Source organism: Mus caroli, unplaced genomic scaffold (assembly GCF_978045245.1).
Source record: "Mus caroli unplaced genomic scaffold, Mus_caroli_1 scaffold_16, whole genome shotgun sequence".
Classification (NCBI taxonomy): Eukaryota; Metazoa; Chordata; class Mammalia; order Rodentia; family Muridae; genus Mus; species Mus caroli.
In genome coordinates, this window is record NW_028227271.1 from 69094132 (window position 1) to 69112579 (window position 18448).

The 18448-nt window shown below is 44.6% G+C and overlaps 1 protein-coding gene across 3 annotated transcripts; it reads right to left on the reverse strand.

Annotated features, from left to right (window-relative positions):
- Nucleotides 1–10909: 10909 nt before the first annotated feature.
- On the reverse strand, nt 10910–18064 carry Osr2 (odd-skipped related transciption factor 2). Of its 3 annotated transcripts, none has more exons than XM_085831982.1 (4): nt 17707–18064; nt 13256–13836; nt 12218–12317; nt 10910–11465 (listed from the first exon to the last, which is right to left on the reverse strand). In XM_085831982.1, exons 2-4 carry the CDS (start codon nt 13765–13767, stop codon nt 11283–11285), a joined length of 795 nt encoding a protein of 264 aa, XP_085688108.1. In that variant the 5' UTR covers nt 13768–13836; nt 17707–18064; the 3' UTR covers nt 10910–11282. The 3 variants fall into 3 exon arrangements, with proteins under 3 accessions (XP_085688108.1, XP_021039325.1, XP_021039324.1); XM_021183666.2 differs by having other exon boundaries at nt 10910–11383; nt 13256–14022; XM_021183665.3 differs by having other exon boundaries at nt 13256–14022.
- Between the last annotated feature and the right edge of the window lie 384 nt (nt 18065–18448).

Here is an 18448-nt window from a genome sequence, read left to right on the forward strand (position 1 = left end):
GTCTTCAGACACACCAGAAGAGGGAGTCAGATCTCATTACAGATGGTTGTGAGCCACCATGTGGTTGCTGGGATTTGAACTCTGGACCTTCGGAAGAGCAGTCGGGTGCTCTTACCCACTGAGCCATCTCACCAGCCCGCATTGTGCTTTCTTAATAAAAGGGGAATTTTAAAATTTGTTCTGAAAATTTGAAAATATATAATAAAAAATAAACCAACATTTCTTAACATTTCGGGAGTTTGGCTTTTTAAAATACTTTTATTATATCTGTTTACTTATTTTGGGTGTGTGTTCATGTGTATGTGCAGGTATAATATGTGTCATGGCTCAAGTGTGGAGGTCAGAGGACACCCTCAGGAGTTGTTGTCCACCACACAGATTCCAGGGATCGCACTCAGGGCATCGGGCTGAGTAGCACGTGCCTTTACCTACAGAGCTGTCAAGAAAGGCCCTTAACCTTTTTTGAATCACAGCCAACTCTAAAAATCTGATGAAAGATATAGCTCCTTCTCTCCAGAAAAACAAAAACTGAAAAACAAAAGAAACCAAACCTCATACATATTTATATGTATGTGACATTGCCTTAAGGTTTCACAGATAGGTGCTCTCTGAAGCCACCCCATGGATCCACCAAGGTCCACAATCTCTGGTCCATGAACATCTGCAAATAAAACCACATTTGTTTTGGCAAGAAGAAAGACTTACCAATAAGATGTAAGCTTGCTGAAGTTTCCATTCTCAGAGCCTATAACTGGAAGGAATAATTGTTTTAATCCATCTCTCTGTCTCTGTCTCTGTCTCTGTCTCTGTCTCTGTCTCTCTCCACTTTCTCTCTAAAAGAAAACAAAAACAAAAACAAAACAAAACAAAAAACAACAACCAAAACTTGGCTCATTTACCTCTCCTGTTTAGCCTTAAAATGAAGACCAATTTCCTTTGAGTCAAACCCCAAACTCTTAGTGTCTTGACTTTCTAAATGCTTGACAACTATAGACACTTTAATGAAATCCAAATGGGTGAAATTCAACACTTCATCCTGATGCTTCTTACAGATGTTCTTAATAAGAATGCTGGAGAAGCCTTAGAAGGCAAGCTTCACACATCAGCCAAAGAAAGAGAATTCACTGGAAAATGAAGATAAGGAGTAATTCTGGAGTGCTCCTGTACCAGTCGTATTGAACATGCTCAAGCTCAACTTCAAATCAGGCTTGTGGAGTGCAGAGGAGAACTCTGCAGACCACCTCCGAGGTAGGCATCTTGGAGCTATACGTTTAAATTCTCCTTGGAATATGTTTTCCCATAAGAACTTCATTACAGGTGAGCAAGATGGCTCTGCAGGAAAAGGAGCTTGCCAAGAAGCCTGATGGTCTGAGTTCAATCCCCAAGGCCCACATAGCAGAAGGACAGACATGGATCCTGTAAGTTGTCCTTTGGTCTACACACACAGATAATAAGGGTTATTTTGTTTTTAAGATTTTTATTTCACCAGGTGGTGGTGGTGCCGGTCTTTAATCCCAGCAGTTGGGAGGCTGAGGAAGGTGGATCTCTATGAGTTCAAGGCCAACTTGGTCTACAGAACAAGTTCTAGGGCAGCCCAGGCTACATAGAGAACCCCCTTTTTACTAGACAGAAGTGAAGACAGACAATTATGGAAACTTTGTGATGCTAGAGCTTGTAAGGAGGTGATATCGCAACACCATCAGAGTGGATTAGCTTGCTATAGGCATTCGCTTGCTTTTCCTGACTAGCCACCAGCAGCCTGTCTGCAAATCTCTGACTGGAGCACTCCCAGGTTGGGAAATAATTACCCCGAACATTCTTTGAGCTCATCTGGAGGGGAAATTTTGCACACTTGGATAAACAAAAGCTTGTAGTAAGCGTTTTAACCAATGAATCTTCAACCTTTAAAAAATGAAAAGAATCAGTCAACTTATCTGACAAGATGTTGGTGTTGAGACGCTTCTCCTTATAGTGCCAAGAGTACTGTTGTCTTCGCAGGATGTCTGAATGTGGGGCACATTAGCCTGAAAAAGAAGACCAGAGGGAATCTGCATTAAATTAACCAGAGTTCTGAATTCTGATCTAGAACCTATCAGTCTGATTACCTACAGAGGCTTGGACAAGTCCCTCAGCCCCACTGTTCCTCCCCTGGTCATCTTTTTCTTCACCCAGAAAATGAGGATAATGCTGAAGAGATTGTGTAAATTTAATGTCATGTTCAAGATATCCTAGTTACTTAGAGCTATTTAATTAGGTTTAGCAAACTAGCATATGCTATTACAACAATATTAATTGAGAGAGTATCTGGGGACGGCAATGGAAGTATGTGGGGAGGGTGAGAAGGGAAGGTTCTAGAAATGGCTTGCATCTTGGAAAAATCACTTAACTTTTCTGCTCCTTATATAAAATAAAATTGTATTCCTTAGGTAAAATAAAATTCTCTATGTGGTTCTATTTAATTTTTCTCCTCCTCCTCTGTCTAGTTTCTTTCTAGTAGAATATAAGTTAGAGGTGCACAGACACATTGTCTCTAACAGCACTAACATCACTGAATAATTTCTTACTACATAGCCAATAACAAACATTTGCCCAAAGTTGGTTCTTCTTTGGAAAGTGAGTTCGGGGGCCCAAGAAATGTGCTTGCTACACAGGCCTGAGTACTTGAGGTTAGATCGCCAGAACTCACCAAAAAAAAAAAAAAAAAAAAAAAAAAAAAAACGGCATGGCAACATCGACCTGTTATCCCAGTTCTGGGGAAGTAGAGACAGGAGCATCTCCAGGGCTTGCTGGCCAGCTAGTGTGGCAGAATCAGTGAACTTCAGGTTTAGTAAGAAACCTATTTTCAAAAAATAAAGTGGAAGATATTGAAGAAGACATGTGAAATCAACCTCTGGCCTTCAGAGATGTGTGTGTGCGTTCACACACACATGGGCATGCACATGCACACACACAGTTATTAGGTAGGAGGAATCGTTCAATGGTAGAATGCTTGTCTAGATTGTGGGAGGCCCTGTATTTGATCCTGAGAGAGAGAGAGGGAGAGACAGAGACAGAGAAACAGAAAGACAGAGAGACAGAGTGAGAGAAAGAGACAGAGAGATATTATGAAATCTTCTACCATATAAGAATCTATACAGTCAAATGTAAAACAATACTACCATTGTTTATTTTTTCATCCTAATTTCTGTATTTGCTTCAGATATCTTTTAAAGAAAAATTATCTTTCTTCTTTTGATGGGTAGAGGCAGCAGGATCCCTTTGGAAGTAAAGGCAATTATTATAGTGTGAGGAACGTCTGGATGGCTCTAGATCAGAACCTCACAAAACAATAGCCATGTCCTGTCATCACATTGAACTATTTACAACACAACACTGTCAGTGTCCAATGTCGCAAACACGGTGCCACGTGGAGACTGCAGAGGCCTGCGAGCAAGCCCCTGAGAGTTGAGAGTCCTGGTGACTCAACTCTGTCAGGACAGAAAAACACTGATTAGTTTCGACCAAGAGAATGGGAAGTGATTGGTTCTGATCTAGAATATAATCTATACTTTTTTAAAGATGTCTCTCCCTTTAACTGGTGTTTCAAATGTTAGTGCTTGTGCAACTTGTGCAACTCATTCAGCCTCATATTTCAGGTGAACCCTTGGAAGATATAGATCATGCCAAAACTTTCCTAGTCTTGGTCTCTACAATTAAATCATTACTGTTTCCCTACCCAATAAAAATTAAACAAAATAAGGAAGAAAAAAGCCTTTGCATCATCTATCTACTTAATTTACTTTCTTTTCTCCTACATTGGTTTTCATATTTGGATAAAGGATGTAGGGCAGGGCAGTTCAATTTCACTGGGAAGTTTATGTTGGTGAAGAGGCAGGAGCTATTACATTCTATCTCGTCAGTGATCCATAGATAATGGGTCACCAAGGGATTTAAGAACTGTATCTTTCAGTTCTTGCCAGGGAGGTAGAGCACTGCACACTGAGGCGAATCATAATGTGACACGCCTTGAAGAATCCTCAGAAGCCCTCAGGCGCTCACTCAGGTGCCATCACGAAGAGTTGTCAGTTAAAGATGGCATTCTGTAAAGAATTTCTGCAACAGAATTAGTTTTCCTATATCTTTGTTTCAAATTCTTAAGAAGCAATCTTCAGATCCTAGAGTGTTTTGTTTTGTTTTCTCCTGATAATATTAGAGGCAAGAGCTATGTATTCTGACCTTAAAAAATGTGTCTGTGAAGGAAATGGAAGGAAATTACAAAATAGTATAACGTGCGTGCATGTGCGCACACACACACATACACACATAAACACACACAATCTGCTTATGCATAGCAAACATGTGTGAAGGCATGTTAAGGTCTCACAGGGTTTGTCTCTTAAGAATGGAATTGAGATGACTCATTAGCAGGGCAGAGGTAACAGTGGATATTTTAAACTTCCTTAATATATATACCTGTACTACATGAGGTTTTTTGTTTTGTTTTGTGTTTTCACAATAAATGTGATTGCTTTTATCACCTAAAAACAAAAGCACGTTTTAAGCTGAAAGCATTACTTTTGGTCAATAGTCTTCTGTGGGTCCGAGGTACAGATCACCCTTGTTTTTATTGAACGACATTGTTGATGGTCTGGAATTACTGTTGTTTCTTACTTTCTATTTTTTGTGACATCAACAATACTTGTTTGAAGTCACACTTATGTATTTCTTACTGAGAAGCATAAACCTTCCAAGCTAAAGAGTGACTAAGAGTTGTATAACATAAATTCTTATTTTACAGACACTGTGTTAAAACCTTGTCTATTGACAACCCCACAACTATATCTCAAATGCCTCCTGCTCTGATGCTTTAGTGTGCTGTTAACATTTTAAAAAATCTAAAACGCAATTTAAATTCATTCTCACTTTAAAACTATCACATACTCATACTTCAGTGTATGAACCATTTCTATACCAATGATTATTCTTCATACAGAAGGGAAAATAAAAAGGCATTAATAATGATATTTCAGCAAACACGTTGATAACAAAGTTATTTCTACTCTGTGATTGCTACTCTGTTCTCCCCTTTATTCAAGCATTCACCCTGCTCCTTTTTGTGTGTGTAGATTATGAGGACAAAGAATGAAGAAATAAGAAATCAAAGCCAAAAATGCCTAGTGATAGGAAAAGAAGAAATGAACATTTGGGGCAGCAAGGATAAAAAAGTGGAGAAAAACTGGAAGAGTGGCAGGAGTCAGGGCAGAGAGAAACTGAACAACTTCAAGGCCAGTGAGTGAGTAAAGAAAAGAAGCTGAGGTTTGTTTGGTGTTTATTACCATAAGCACATAGTAAACGGCTGGCGGATAAGATAAAGAGAGCAGTAGTGTCAAAGGCTAACTCAGAAGCTCTCCGGCTCCAATACACAGAAGAACTACCTGAAATGTTTGTTTAAAATAGAGACCTTAGTCTTTATCACCAGAAATTCCAACTCACCCAAGGGGTTAGGGAGGGCTCAAAAAAAGAGGCCCTTGGATACTTGAATGTTGACACCTTTGATAATGCTGGGCTGCAAAGATTGAAGCTCTTGAATGGGAGAAAACAGGACCCAGGATAAAGAAATCCTACAGGATAGGAAAAGGAATTCTGGGTGGACATTAAGGAAGAAGAGGAAGGAGAGTAGAAAGTGTGGTGTAATGAGCTGCAGAGAGTGGGTTAGGAGGCTGGAGAGGCTGTGAAAAAGCCACAGCGTCAGAGGCAGTAAATCAAGAGGAAAAAAACATGTTCAGCACAGCAAGGCTTTCTTTTGGATTTTTTAAAATACTGTGTATTACATTTTTTTCTTTCAAAAAAGAAACATAATTTTTGAGGGAAAGTTAAAACAGGAAAAAGAATGTAACCTGAGCTCATTACTAAGGAATCACTGCTATCAAATGGTTCTGCTGTTTCCTGTAAATCTATGTCACTGCTAAGGGTTTGGAAGTTTGCTTTTGTTTAATACTGTTGAATAAATAGGAACATGTGAGCAATTCTCTGAGTCTGACATCAGCATGTCCTACCATAAGATTATTAACGGAAGCTTTAGCTGTTGTTGCTGGTGGTGGTGGCAGTGTGTGTGTGTGTGTGTGTGTGTGTGTGTGTGTGAGTGTGTGTGTGTGTGTGAGAGAGAGAGAGAGAGAGAGAGAGTGTGTGTGTGTGTGTGTGAGAGAGAGAGAGAGAGAGAGAGAGAGAGAGAGAGAGAGAGAGAGAGAGAGAGAGAGAGAGAGAGAGAGAGATCATGCATGTACAGGTAAGAGGTAAGAAGCCAATGTCAGAAATTGTTCCTTAGGATTGTCTACCTTGTATTTTGAGACCTGTCTCTCTCTGCCTCTCCAGCACTGGAATTTTAAGTGGGTTCTATCACATGGGGCTTTTAAAAATGCATGCTGTGGCTTGAGCTCAAACTTGTAAGGCAAGCAGTTTATTTCCAACATCTGCCTCCTATTCACAATGACCTGCTTCCTCCTCCTCCTCTTCCTCCTCCTCCTCCATCCCCCTCCTCCCCCTTCTCCTCCTCTTTCTTCTTCTTATAGTCCTGGACTTCAAGGAAGACTAACTAACATGGTTTCTAGGTAGTCAGTGCTGCTATAATTTTGTTCTCTTTATTAGTGACTGACTGAGGGTAAATGGCTTATTTTTTTTCAGTCAAGAAGAGACAAGGTAGGTCTGCAGGTGGATTGTGTGAGACACTTTCAGTTTTAAAAAAGCAACATAAGCAAGAGATCACTCTTTTTCTGCCTCTGGAATTTGGTGAGGACACAATGGATTGGTGCTTGGAGCTGCTGCAGCCATCTTGTGGCCATGAAGGGAGCCCCAATTTACCTAGAAAAAATGGAAGAACAGAAATACGGGTACAGCTGGGACCAAGATGATCTTGCCACTTCAGTAAATTACAAAACATGAGACCCCATCTTAAAACAGCTGATGAAATAGAAGAGTCTTCTACTGTTGAAGCCCCTATTAGTTAAATTTTTCTGTTTCTTTCACTAAAAATCATCATAACAGATATGGTATAATTTACCTATTTGTGTGTGTGTGTGAGTGTGTGTGTGAGTGTGTGTGTGTGAGTGTGTGTGTGTCTGTGTGTGTGTGTGAGTGTGTGTGAGTGTGTGTGTGTGTGTATGTGAGTGTGTGTGTCTGTGTGTGTGTGTCTGTGTGTGTGTGTCTGTGTGTGTCTGTGTGTGTCTGTGTGTCTGTGTGTGGGCTTTTAAGGTTACTTGCAATGTTTTGTTTTGTTTTTTTTAACTATCTATTTTCACTTGGGGTCATTTCAAGAAAGAAAAGTCACATAGCTTAGATAATAAGGTAATTTGTGTAGGGGTGCAGGCAATAAGTAATAAAAAGAAGAAAAGAAACAAGAATGAACTTGAATTATCTCAGGTCATCAGAGCTGACTCATTCTGCATCTCCACCCCCCTTTATTGCTCATTGCTGTCATCAGTAGTAGCTATCAATGTCAAGTGACATGTTAGAAGGGAAAAATTGAGAAATACAGTCTCAACACTGGAAAATGTAAATGCAAGTGATCCTGAACAACACACAAGTGTTTGCAATGTATACATGGTTTCGTATTCTGTTCTCTTTCCTTATTACAATAATATTGAAATTATATGGTGATAAGAAGAGCAGCTCATATCCCTACTCATCTCATCTTACGATGTTCTGCGGTTTCTACACAGTGTTAATTCCAGATGTGTTGTCACCATGTTGACAGTGTTCTGTTTCCCAAGAACCTCCCTGGAGCTGGCTGTCCATCCAGAGTTGAGACAGAGGTGTCCGAGTAAATATTTAAGAAGAAGCTTAAATGTTCATACTAAAATCTAAAAAATGAACTTGAGAAATCCCCAGTGTTGTGTTGTTTATTTTATCAGTGAGGTAGTTGGACCCATTTATAATTTTAGACTCTGAATTTGCTGACCTTTAAAATATATAGTTGTCTCAGAGTTAGGTTTTGTGAAGTTTTTCTCGTATACAATGATATATAGCAAAATAATAACACTAATTACCTCAGTAGTAAAGCGCTTATGCTACCAACCACCTACATTTATAACTAAGTGCCAGCCAGAGCACCCAAAACTCACTCAGAAGTCCGCACAGGCAACTGGTTACAATGTAATTAGTGTTCAGAAACGTTTTTTTTTTTTTTTTTCACCTCTCACAGATGAGAAGACGCTACAGTGGCAGCTCAATCATCATTTGTAACTGCAGCTCATTGACTTTGTTCTACACTGTGGTTGTGACTGGTGATTTTTCCTCCTCTGAATCTTTAGCCAAGGCAATTGATTCATAAGTTAACTATGATCGAGGGTGTAAGGAAACACAGACTAATCTAAAACATAAATAATGACTCTTCCCTGAACTCAAAAAAAAAAAATCCATTTCCTAAGACACAAGATGTGCCTTGTGCTTACAGTGTCTTATGAGAGTGGCTCACACAAGATGCATTTCCTGCATACTTGTGCATAGAGGAGGGAAAAAAACAACCTCAGAGTTTGGAGAGGAATTAAGTATTCAGAATTTCACCTGGAATGATGAAGAATGTTTCAAGTCAAATGACAGAGCACAGTCCTGCCTGAGCCTAGATGGTCAGTGGATTTAAGAGCTATTAAATTAAGCTCTATCACATAGATTTTTAAATTAGTTAGGTAGTCAGGATTCCTAAAATGTGCCCCTAGATTCATCAAGACAAAAACAGATAATGAAACCCAGTGCAAAGTGCAGTGTGGTGGCTTGTGCCTGTTTTCCTAACACTTGGGAGGGAGAGATAGAAGGATCAAAGCCAGTCTGGACTACAAAGTAAGTTCTTGGCCAGCTTGAGCTGCAGGGAAGACCTTGTAAATAAAACAATAGCAAAAATGAAACCAAAAAGCAGTGGCAACTGCCATAAGATTTGGCAACTGAAGAGCACACAACAAACATTTGTTAAATTAAGGAATAAGGAAATACATTGTATGTGAACTGACCTTGACTTTTGAAATGGTGTGTGGATGGGAAGAGGAACTGCCTTCTTGGCTTTCTCTTCTGGGCCTCCAGATTCACTTATGAGTCTTATTTTATTAACTAGAATAATTGGAAACCAACAGTAACCTATATCAATCTACATCTCTGTGGTGGGCACCTCAGAACATGCTTACAACTTGATTCCAGCAAGGGTCATTCTTTTCTACTCCAGCTGATGTCTGTACAGTGGAGCTATGGCACTTGTAGTATGTAAGGGTGGGTGGGGCTGAGAGTCTGACTGCATGGAAAAAGCAGCAAAGATTAGGGGGGTTTCCTCTAGGGACAGTTGATGTTAACCCTGCCCTAAAGTACTCATATCTTCCAAGTCAAGGCAGGCAGAATCTTGAGAGCAGGGGTAGGAAAGGTCACAGAGTTAATTCTGTACAAACAGAAGAAAGCAAACAGCACTTACATTCACGCACACACGTACACACACACACACACACACACACACACACACACACACACACAGAGAGAGAGAGAGAGAGAGAGAGAGAGAGAGAGAGAGAGAGAGAGAGAGAGAGAGAACTTCATTCCTGACCTTTCTAGTGAAGGCTTGCTGGGGATGCATTTGTGCATTTGTGTTGTGTCAGACAGGTAGACAGGCGAGGAAACATTTTGCTGTAGAGAACTGAACCCCTGTGAGACACAAGCATGACTTTCAAGCATGACTTTCATCTAGCTCCCTTAAGGGATGAATCTGAAATGTGTTGAAACCTCCCAGGAAATGATATCAAACAGGCACTAGTGAGAAATTTCAAATCTTAACTTCAAATCCCCATCTATTATTCTGGAGGATCTTAAGGTATCAAACAAAGAAAGGACGTATTGCTTGCTACCCCCTGAAGGTTAAAGAAGCCATCCTTGCACAAATAATATACTTTTTCAAAGAAATCTGAGAATGCTTAATTTGGTCTGTTACTCAGTATTAAAATATGTATGAGCGCCTACTGGGCCACTGGGCCACAGGTTCCGCAGATGTTCTCTAAATTGGGTCATTTCCCTGCCAGTTGGCAACATACTGTTGTTTACCTCTGAGGCAGAGCCTCCCACCAAATCCTACTGACTTCAGGATTGTCACTGTCCTAGTATTCTGTGCTCCAGACCTACTTGGGAAACACTGACAAGCTCCCAGGGCTACCATGTGTCTACTGCAGGCTCCGTTCGTTCGTGGAGCAGACTACACTTGACCTTTTCTCAAGGGTAAGGCTCAGCCAGTGACCTCACTCCCTTTGCTTCGTGGAGAAATCCTAAACTTCTGACAGAATTGATTTCCACCCTTAGAGAGAAATATTGTGTGCAAACACAACTAAGTAGCTTCTCTTCCTCCTCTTCCCCCATCCTCACCATCTTCCTGTTCTGCAGGAGAAGTTTACACTCATTCCCCGAAGGCAGGATAAAGTCTGTGTTTATAGTGAGAATCACAGTGTTCAAAGTCTAATAGTAGGAAAAGTTGCCCACCATAAACTTCAACAACAGGTCAAGGACTTCTTCCAGAACAGCAAGCTCCCTTCTCTCCTCTAGTTGTGTTTCTTGCCACGGGGCCTTTCAAGGGTGTAACAGTGTGTTATCAACAATGGTTACTATAGTATACTTACCTGGAGTAAACTTAACAAACACACGAGACTAGAATTAACAAGAGGGATAGACCCTAAGGCTGTTCAATTTTATATATTTGAAAAAAAAAGAAAAGGGCACGATCCTATTCCAAACGCCCCTGTACAAAAAAAAAGGGGGGGTGTCAAATTTTATTAAGAGAACTGGAAGCCCTGCTTTTAAAACCTAGAGATAAAGAACATCCTCTCTATTGAATCTGCAGGGGTTGTCCACTCCTCCAGAACCCACGGGGATTGGCTAGCAAGATGAATCTCAAGAAGCACTGAATCGAGAAAGGTTTTATTTTGAAAATACAGTCTTTAAAGATAAATTTGCTTTTTGTTTTCCATGTCTAGGTGCATCCAACAAGATACAAAAACAGACAGAACGACAGGACGAAGACCCACAACATTATGTACAGAGCTCTAAAATGAGCCGTGAATATCTACAAGGATCTAGCACATGCTGGTTTGGAAGGGGGTAGTGTGTGGCTTTCTAGAGAGTTCTCAGTCCTCAGATGAACAGTTAACTCCCTGGAACTGCAGGTGCGGCTGCAGGCAGGGAAGAGCCGGGGTCATTGAGGGTAGGGATGGGCCCCTGGGGCGGGAGGCGAGGAGAGGTGTGGGGGGGGGGAGGGAGCCGGGGCCGCACAGGGCAGATCCTGGGCTTCGCTAGAAGTTCTGCCGCGGGGTGTGAGTCAGGCTGTGCCGCCGCAGATCGCAGTTTCGCCTGAACACTTTGCCGCACTGCTCGCAGCTGTAGGGCTTGATGTCTGTATGGGTGAGAAGGTGAGTTTTCAGGTTACTTCTCTGATTAAAGGTTCTTCCACATGTGGGACATTTGTGTGGAGATTCCTGTTCAGATGTGAAGCAAGGCAAAGGATTAATCCTTCACACCACCACGGCACCCTCCTCAACAGTTTCTGTCTTACCCGTATCAAGCCTTAAAATAACAAGCGCGCGACAACAAAAGAGGGGACCTGCAGGGACAGATCTGTGCTCCTAATCCGCCAATAGTGAATCACAGGAGCAAGCACCCGCAGAGGCCCGATTGCACTGATAAGACCACCTCGGTGGGCCACGTATTTCATCGCGGCGTCAAGGGCAGGAAAGGGGGGGGGGGCGGATTACGGTAGTCCTTTTTAAGGAACCGCATTCTCCCGGGTAATGAAGCTCCTGTTTGCTGGGAAATTAAACTATTCCTCTATGTCCTGAAAACTACAAATTACGAGCCCCCTGGGAAAGACAGCATATGGGATTTCATCATGATTCCACTGTCAAAATTACCTTTATTGCCTCCCAAACACGGAAGCTTTAAACGCAGAACAGATGGAATGAATATATATATATATATATATATATATATATATATATATATATTACTAACATTAGGATTTATTGTTAATCGGCTGGGCTGTTCATTAAGAAACATTCTTTATGTTACATAATGTTAATTTTATATTTTAAAAACAAGTGTTGCTTTCTCCCACCCCAGAAAGCTAATCTAAAAAGAACCATTAAAGAGACATCCCTGCCTTGGACACTCCATGTAAAGCCATAATGGTAAAAATAAAACATGCACTTTTAAAAGAAGAAAATAAACTTACCTGCATATGTAAAGTTTTGTGAACGGCTAGGGTCCTAGACTGACAGAATCCTTTCCCACACTCCTGACATTTGAAGGGCTTTTCTTTGGAATGGATATACCTGAAAATCAATACAAGTTTTCATTGAAATGATCATTCTTTCCACAATTTCTCCAACGAAATTTTGAGAGGGCAAAGAAAGCAGAATTTCTATTACTTATGTTGTTTTAGATTTTCTGTATAATTCTGTTTATGGTTAACCTCAACTAACAGACTCTTGGAAACATTCACGAGCAGTCTGGCTTTATGTTCCCTTGACCAACCTCTCTGGGAAGTTTCTGGAGCTGGTGAGCTCTCTAGGCCGTCAGGGTTTTCTCTGGGATTTAAAATGGCTAAATCAAGACAGAAGGCAAGGCTGGGGGTTGGGAGATGATTTTTGCGAATCACTTCTTGGCCTCAAGGATGAAGTCCCACCTCAGAAGTTACAGGTAGATTTAAGCGAAACCTCCACGCCACGGCAATTATTTTAACCCGATGTCCTTTGCTTATTGGGGTGTGATGGTAGGTGAGAGACGTTTTAAAAACAGTGACTCCAGACCCCCACAAAGAATAAGAAAACCTGAGCTCCAGGGCACTCAGGAGGTGTGTTGGGGCGGAGGGGGGGTGGTGGTGTAGAAGAATCCCGTAGATTGTCCGGAAATGGCGCCACAGCAGCCCAAACCTGCACCCTTCAGCCACCCCTCCAGCTGCGATCCCGCAGCCTTTTCACCTCTCACTCAGTACCAAGGCCGACTCAGAGGAAACAGTTACTGACTCCTAGGCAAGATTTTTCCTGCTCAAGGACAGAGGAAAGCTCTTTCTTGTTTCAAAGAATGCAGCGGTCCTCAACAGGCTGCGAGGTTGGGGGAGGGAGGTAAATAGACTGGGGGGGGGTACTGAGGTCAGCTTTGGGAGGGGTTTGGATGAGCATTCTATAATAGAGGGGATTTTAGTGACACTTGGAATATCTAATAGGATATTTCATGGGCAGATTCACCTTGCCATAGTCCCCAGCCTCACCTGTGATCCCGTAGGTGATCTTGCCTCCGAAATGCCTTGTGGCAGATGTCACAGGTGTACGGCCTCTCGTCTGTGTGGGTCCTCTCGTGAATGAGCAAATTGTACGATTTGGTAAAGTGTCTGCCGCAAAACTTGCAGATAAACTCCTTTTTTGTTTTGGAGGGCAATCTCCCTCGGGAGGGTTTTCTGTCCGGGTTCAGTTTACTGAGGCCCGAGATGGGGCTCCCCAGCCCCGGGCTCAGCTTGCTCAGGTCTCCCATTTTAGGAGGATCTTCTTGCGTGGCGGCCACCGCCAAGTTGGCAAAGTCAAAACGGGGCCGGTCCTTGTGTAGGGCTGGAAGGACGTGGGCAATGGCCCCCTGCTTGGGGTGGAACAGGTGGGTGGCAAAGGGCAGTGAGGGGAAGGGGAAGCGAGCGTCCACGAGGCCCTGCGCAGCCGCCATCTCCGTGATGGTGGAGCGGGTGATCTCGTGCACACTGGGGTACCCCAGCGTCCAGTGGTTCATGTGCATGGTCTGCACCGCACTGAGACCGTAGAGGCCCTGAAGGTGGTCCACTGCGGCCGGGAAGGTGTTCACTGCCTGCAGGAAGGAGTAATTGGTGAGCTGCAGCGACGGGTGCAGTGGGATGGGAGCTGGCAAGGCCTTGCTCCCCATCTTCCTGAAGGCTCCGGAGGGGTGCAGGGAGCCGCCCCTTTCTTCCAGGTCTCAGAGGCCGGAGGGTGTGAGGGGGAAAAGCCCCCAAAACAACAGCACGCAGAGGAATCCCTAAAAATGTCCGGGGAAGAGAGGGAGACATCACGATTAATTATCCAGCCTCTTCAGTCCTTGGGCGAGCTCGCCTGTGACATCTCTTAAATTCCCTTTTCCTTAGCCTCCAAGACCACGAAATCAGCCCCGCCAGTCTGCACGGAGTTTCCCAGAGCTTGGGCAGCAAGAGGCCCTCGGGCGAGCGGGTGGTAGGAAGGTCGGGTTCCAGGACGGGGGCTCCGACCGGGGAAAGAAAGGCGGGCAGAGAGGGCTCTGGTGCTGCACCAGTCAGTCCCACTATCACCCGCATCTTCTTAAGTGGGGAAATCATGAGGACTGAGAGGTCAAGGCCCACAGGCCACAGAGTCAACTGCTGTCTCTCGGAGCTTGCCAGCTCCCTGGGGCACCGCAGGTCGTGGTTCCGATCCGGGACCCGAAGGCCTGGTTCGATCCACAGGTGTGGCTTCTTCCCAAGCTGCGCCCCACTCAGGTCGCCTTTCCCGCGCTTACCCGGAGCACTATGTCCTCCCGGGCTTGCAGGGCTCAGCTTCTCCTCACGCTGACCTCGCTGTTTTGTTGTTTGTTTGTTTTCCCCTCGCCTCTGCCTTACTCTCATTTAACAGAAGTGACCGGCCCACAGGAAGGAAAAGTGACACCTCCGGGACTGGGTTCAGCTTGGACTCACCCCTTCTTCTCAGGGGTTGCCTCTCCTCCACCCCCTTACCAAAATCCCTTCCAGGTGGTTCAGATTCCAGCATGGTTCCTCGGGGTGAAGATTCGGAACCTGAGTCTGGAACCCTGTTTTCCCAAACTGAGCGCTAGGATCTCAGAAAAAGGGGGCTGCTTCCTGATCTGGCACCCCCAGGAAACCTTAAGAGCAGCGGAAAGAAGTGAGCATTCAGGAGGCGGCCAAGGAAAGGAGCTGCAGGAGGCCTAGGCTACCTGCAGCCTGATGCCCACGTCCACAGGGGCAACCCAGGTCCCCTGGAGCACCTCAACTGCGTTCACAGTGAGCCCACAGTCTCCCACAGCCAACCCCCTTTTATAAACGTGTTCTGGCAGCACCGCCTAGGGTGGCCTCCCAGGTGCAGGGTTTAGAGCTGAGAACTTCGCCAGGCAAGGAAGAAAGCTGGCCAAAGGCGTCGCTAACACCGGAACACCTGAGGTTTTGGACTAGGCAGGGGGGCGCTAGGGCCTGCCCTACTCTCCCTGCCCACCCAATCCTTTCTGCACCGAATTTTCTGCCCCATAGCGTTTTTGAAGGGTTGTTTGAGACTCTATCTGCCAGCAGGCTGAGAGGGCTGCGCTATGACACAGCGCTCTAGGAAGGTTGAAACTAGCTGCTTCCGTGGGCTCCCTCCTTCCTCTACTGTTTGGAACAGTTTGGAGACAAGAGATTTATTAATGAACTGCTTCTGCCTGGTGGTATGTGGTCTGGGCGTTCAGGCTGGGAGTTAATGAGAAGTGTCTAACAGTCGGAGGGTCTCAGTCAGAGCATTCAACCGAAACTGTAAACTCCCATTAGTAATAACTTTCCCACCACACAAATCACTATTCACTGTTGTTCAGCTGCAGCACTGAACCCCTCTCCTATGGTGTGTGAGTGTGTGTGTGTGTGTAGGAAGATTCTACTAACAGCACTGCTGTTTACTCTTCAATTAAAAACAATAAATTTCATCTTTATTTCCGTCTCCATAGGTAATAAGGATTTTCCAGAAAGTCAAACCATTTTACACCTAGTGTTGAAAGGCAGCCTCACTCCTGCATGGAGAGGAAATCAAAAGGATTATCTGGATTTATTCTCAGTCTAGATTTCTTAGAAATAAATGCAGGAGGCAATGCATGATTCTCAGCATAGACAGAGGTGGCAGGATGGCTCTGTTGGTCGACAGAACAACTATAAAAATTGATGATTTCTGACTCCAAATGCTCCAAGTTAACTCTGCCATAAAGGTCACAATCTTAATTCTGTCTGCAGAGATCCGAGCGCCACTCTTCTCTTCCCAGTGATTTATACTGCAGAAAGGAGACTTATCATTTCTGTTAGTCCCAAATTGCCACTTTATAGAAAGTTTGCTTTCTTTTCAAGGAAGAGTCATCTGGTTTGAGGAAGAGCAAGCCAGTGTGCCCTCTGATATCTCTTTACAAATAGAGTGCCCTTAAACACCTACCAAACATAAATAACCAGGGAGTTCAGATTCCCACGCCCCTGTTTAGTCTCTAGCAATGTAAGTCAAACCATCGCTTAAGTCAACCCATGGAACTAAGGTACTTTCGTTTTGTTGGGGCTGCGTACATACTAACTATGGGCGCCTCTGCTGTCATCTCTTCACTAGCATGTTTCGGGCCACTGCTTACCTTTAATTTTGCGAGGAAAGTTAAACCATGAAAAGTCATAAACGGTTCAATGGAGATAAAGCTACATTTCTTTCATCGGTTTTCAATGGAATTCTCAGGCATGTTAGATGATTTGTAAAATTTAATTTCGCTGGCTGTCAGCAAAGTACATATTAATTTCAGTTTGGTAAAACTTTAAAAACACTGGAGAGCACAGGGTTTCTGATTATTTGATAAAAAATCTCCAATCGTTGGTAATAGTGATGTTACATTGAATTATATAATGATAATAATAATAATAATAATACCCTCGTTCGGCGTCATCTGCTAGACCCTCCCTGTGTATGGACTTCTGAGTAAAATGACAAATGGATGAATGGTTATGTTCGCTGATTTTCAGTTCAAACACAGCAGAACTGTGTAAAAGCCAGAGAGCTATAGTAGAAAGAGATCTAAAATCATGGTAGAGGAGGAGAATTTGGTCAAGTGGGGGGGGGGGAGGCACGAAGTTCCTGCCCCTTCCCCCTGCCTCTGCCTTCCCGAAGAGTTAATTAAATTAAGGCGCCCTCCGCATAAACTGGGTTTGTCTCCGCTCCCTCCCTCTCCATTTCATTTTCTTGTTCCGTTCAAGACTGGAATTTGTGGAGCAGAGAAAGTTGCTGTCTGCACCCAGTTTCGCTTCGAAAGCAGTCAGAACTCTTTTGTTCTCTGCTCACAGGTGGGGAGACCGATCCAGCGTTGCCGCCTCCACAAACACCTTGTCCTGCCTCCTTCCTACAACCGCGACTCCATTCCGAGCTATTTCTCGACAACCCAAGCGTCTCAGCTCCTGAGAAGCTTGCCTGTTGGCCTCTGGGCGAAGACCGGAGCAGGAGAAAAAGCAAGAGGCCAGCACACGATTGGAAAACATAATCACCCATGACTGGACTATTCCCCTGTGAAATGCGCCTTCGGAGTCGCTGGCTTGATTGCACCGTGTGTCCCGGCCCTTCCGTGCTGAGTGCCCGAGCTGCAGTAGGAGGAAGCGTGGATCCCGCTTTCTAGAGCAGGGGAGCAATATCACGGGGTGATGGGATCTGCCCACAAAGTACGATGATCGGCCTTTATAAATCTTGCCGAATGCGTAAATCTACCAAAACCAAACTAAGGGACAGCGCACAAAAGTACAACTGAGTGTATTAGCTGGGAGTCTCGTGCAGGGACCGGAGGAGGCCAGAACACGAGGCCCGGGACTAGGGTCCGCACGGCTGCCTTTCATTTTCTGAACTTGTAGCGCCCCAGACTGAGAACCTGGGCGCCCCTTGAGCACCCACATCCCTCCCTTCCTTTGGAAGGCTACAGCCTGGCCCTGGAAAGGACACTCACCGCCAGAACCGATGTCTGCTTGGGCAGCGCGGTTCAGACTAGGTCCGGATAGCAGGATGCACAGCTTGGAAAGGTCATGAGGTCCAAACTGGGCGAACTTCTTTTTCGACTCGTTGTCCCGGGAACCGAGGACATGATCTGGGGGAGCGAAAGCGACAGCGGTAATTGGTCTTCCGCAGTCCGTGGAAGCGGGATGTGTAAAGAGCGAGAGCGTGTTGGGATGAGTGCTCAGAGCTCGCCCAGATCCCGGTGCCTGGGCCAGTTTCTGGCCGCGGACTGCGGGTAAAGTCGGAGCCCGCAGCCCTGCAGGGCCATCACCCTCCGGCAGCGAGCGCGCTGAGCTCCGTCCCAGCCCGCGTCCCGCCCCAGGCTGCCCCCGGCCGGGAGTCCAAGGCTTTAGTAGCGGCCCCGCCTCCCCTCTCCGCGGGCGTCCTGCAGAGGAGCAAGGCTGCAGCGCCCAGGCTCCGCCTCCAAGCCCGGCGCCCGCTAATGGTCCACTCTGTTTACTTGTGTTTGGATAGCAACTGAGTCTTAAAGGCGCAGGTTTGCTTGAGGTTTCCCAGTTAACACAGACACAGAGCCCAAGGTGACTCAATTCAAACCTCACACAAAGACAACGCCCATCCCCTCTTTTTGGATGACACTTTCCTCACATAGATAGAAGCCCAACTACTGGATCTTTGCTCTCCCAAGCCCGCAGAGAAGTCCAAAGGGCATTTCGTACTTTTACTTGGTTAGCTGT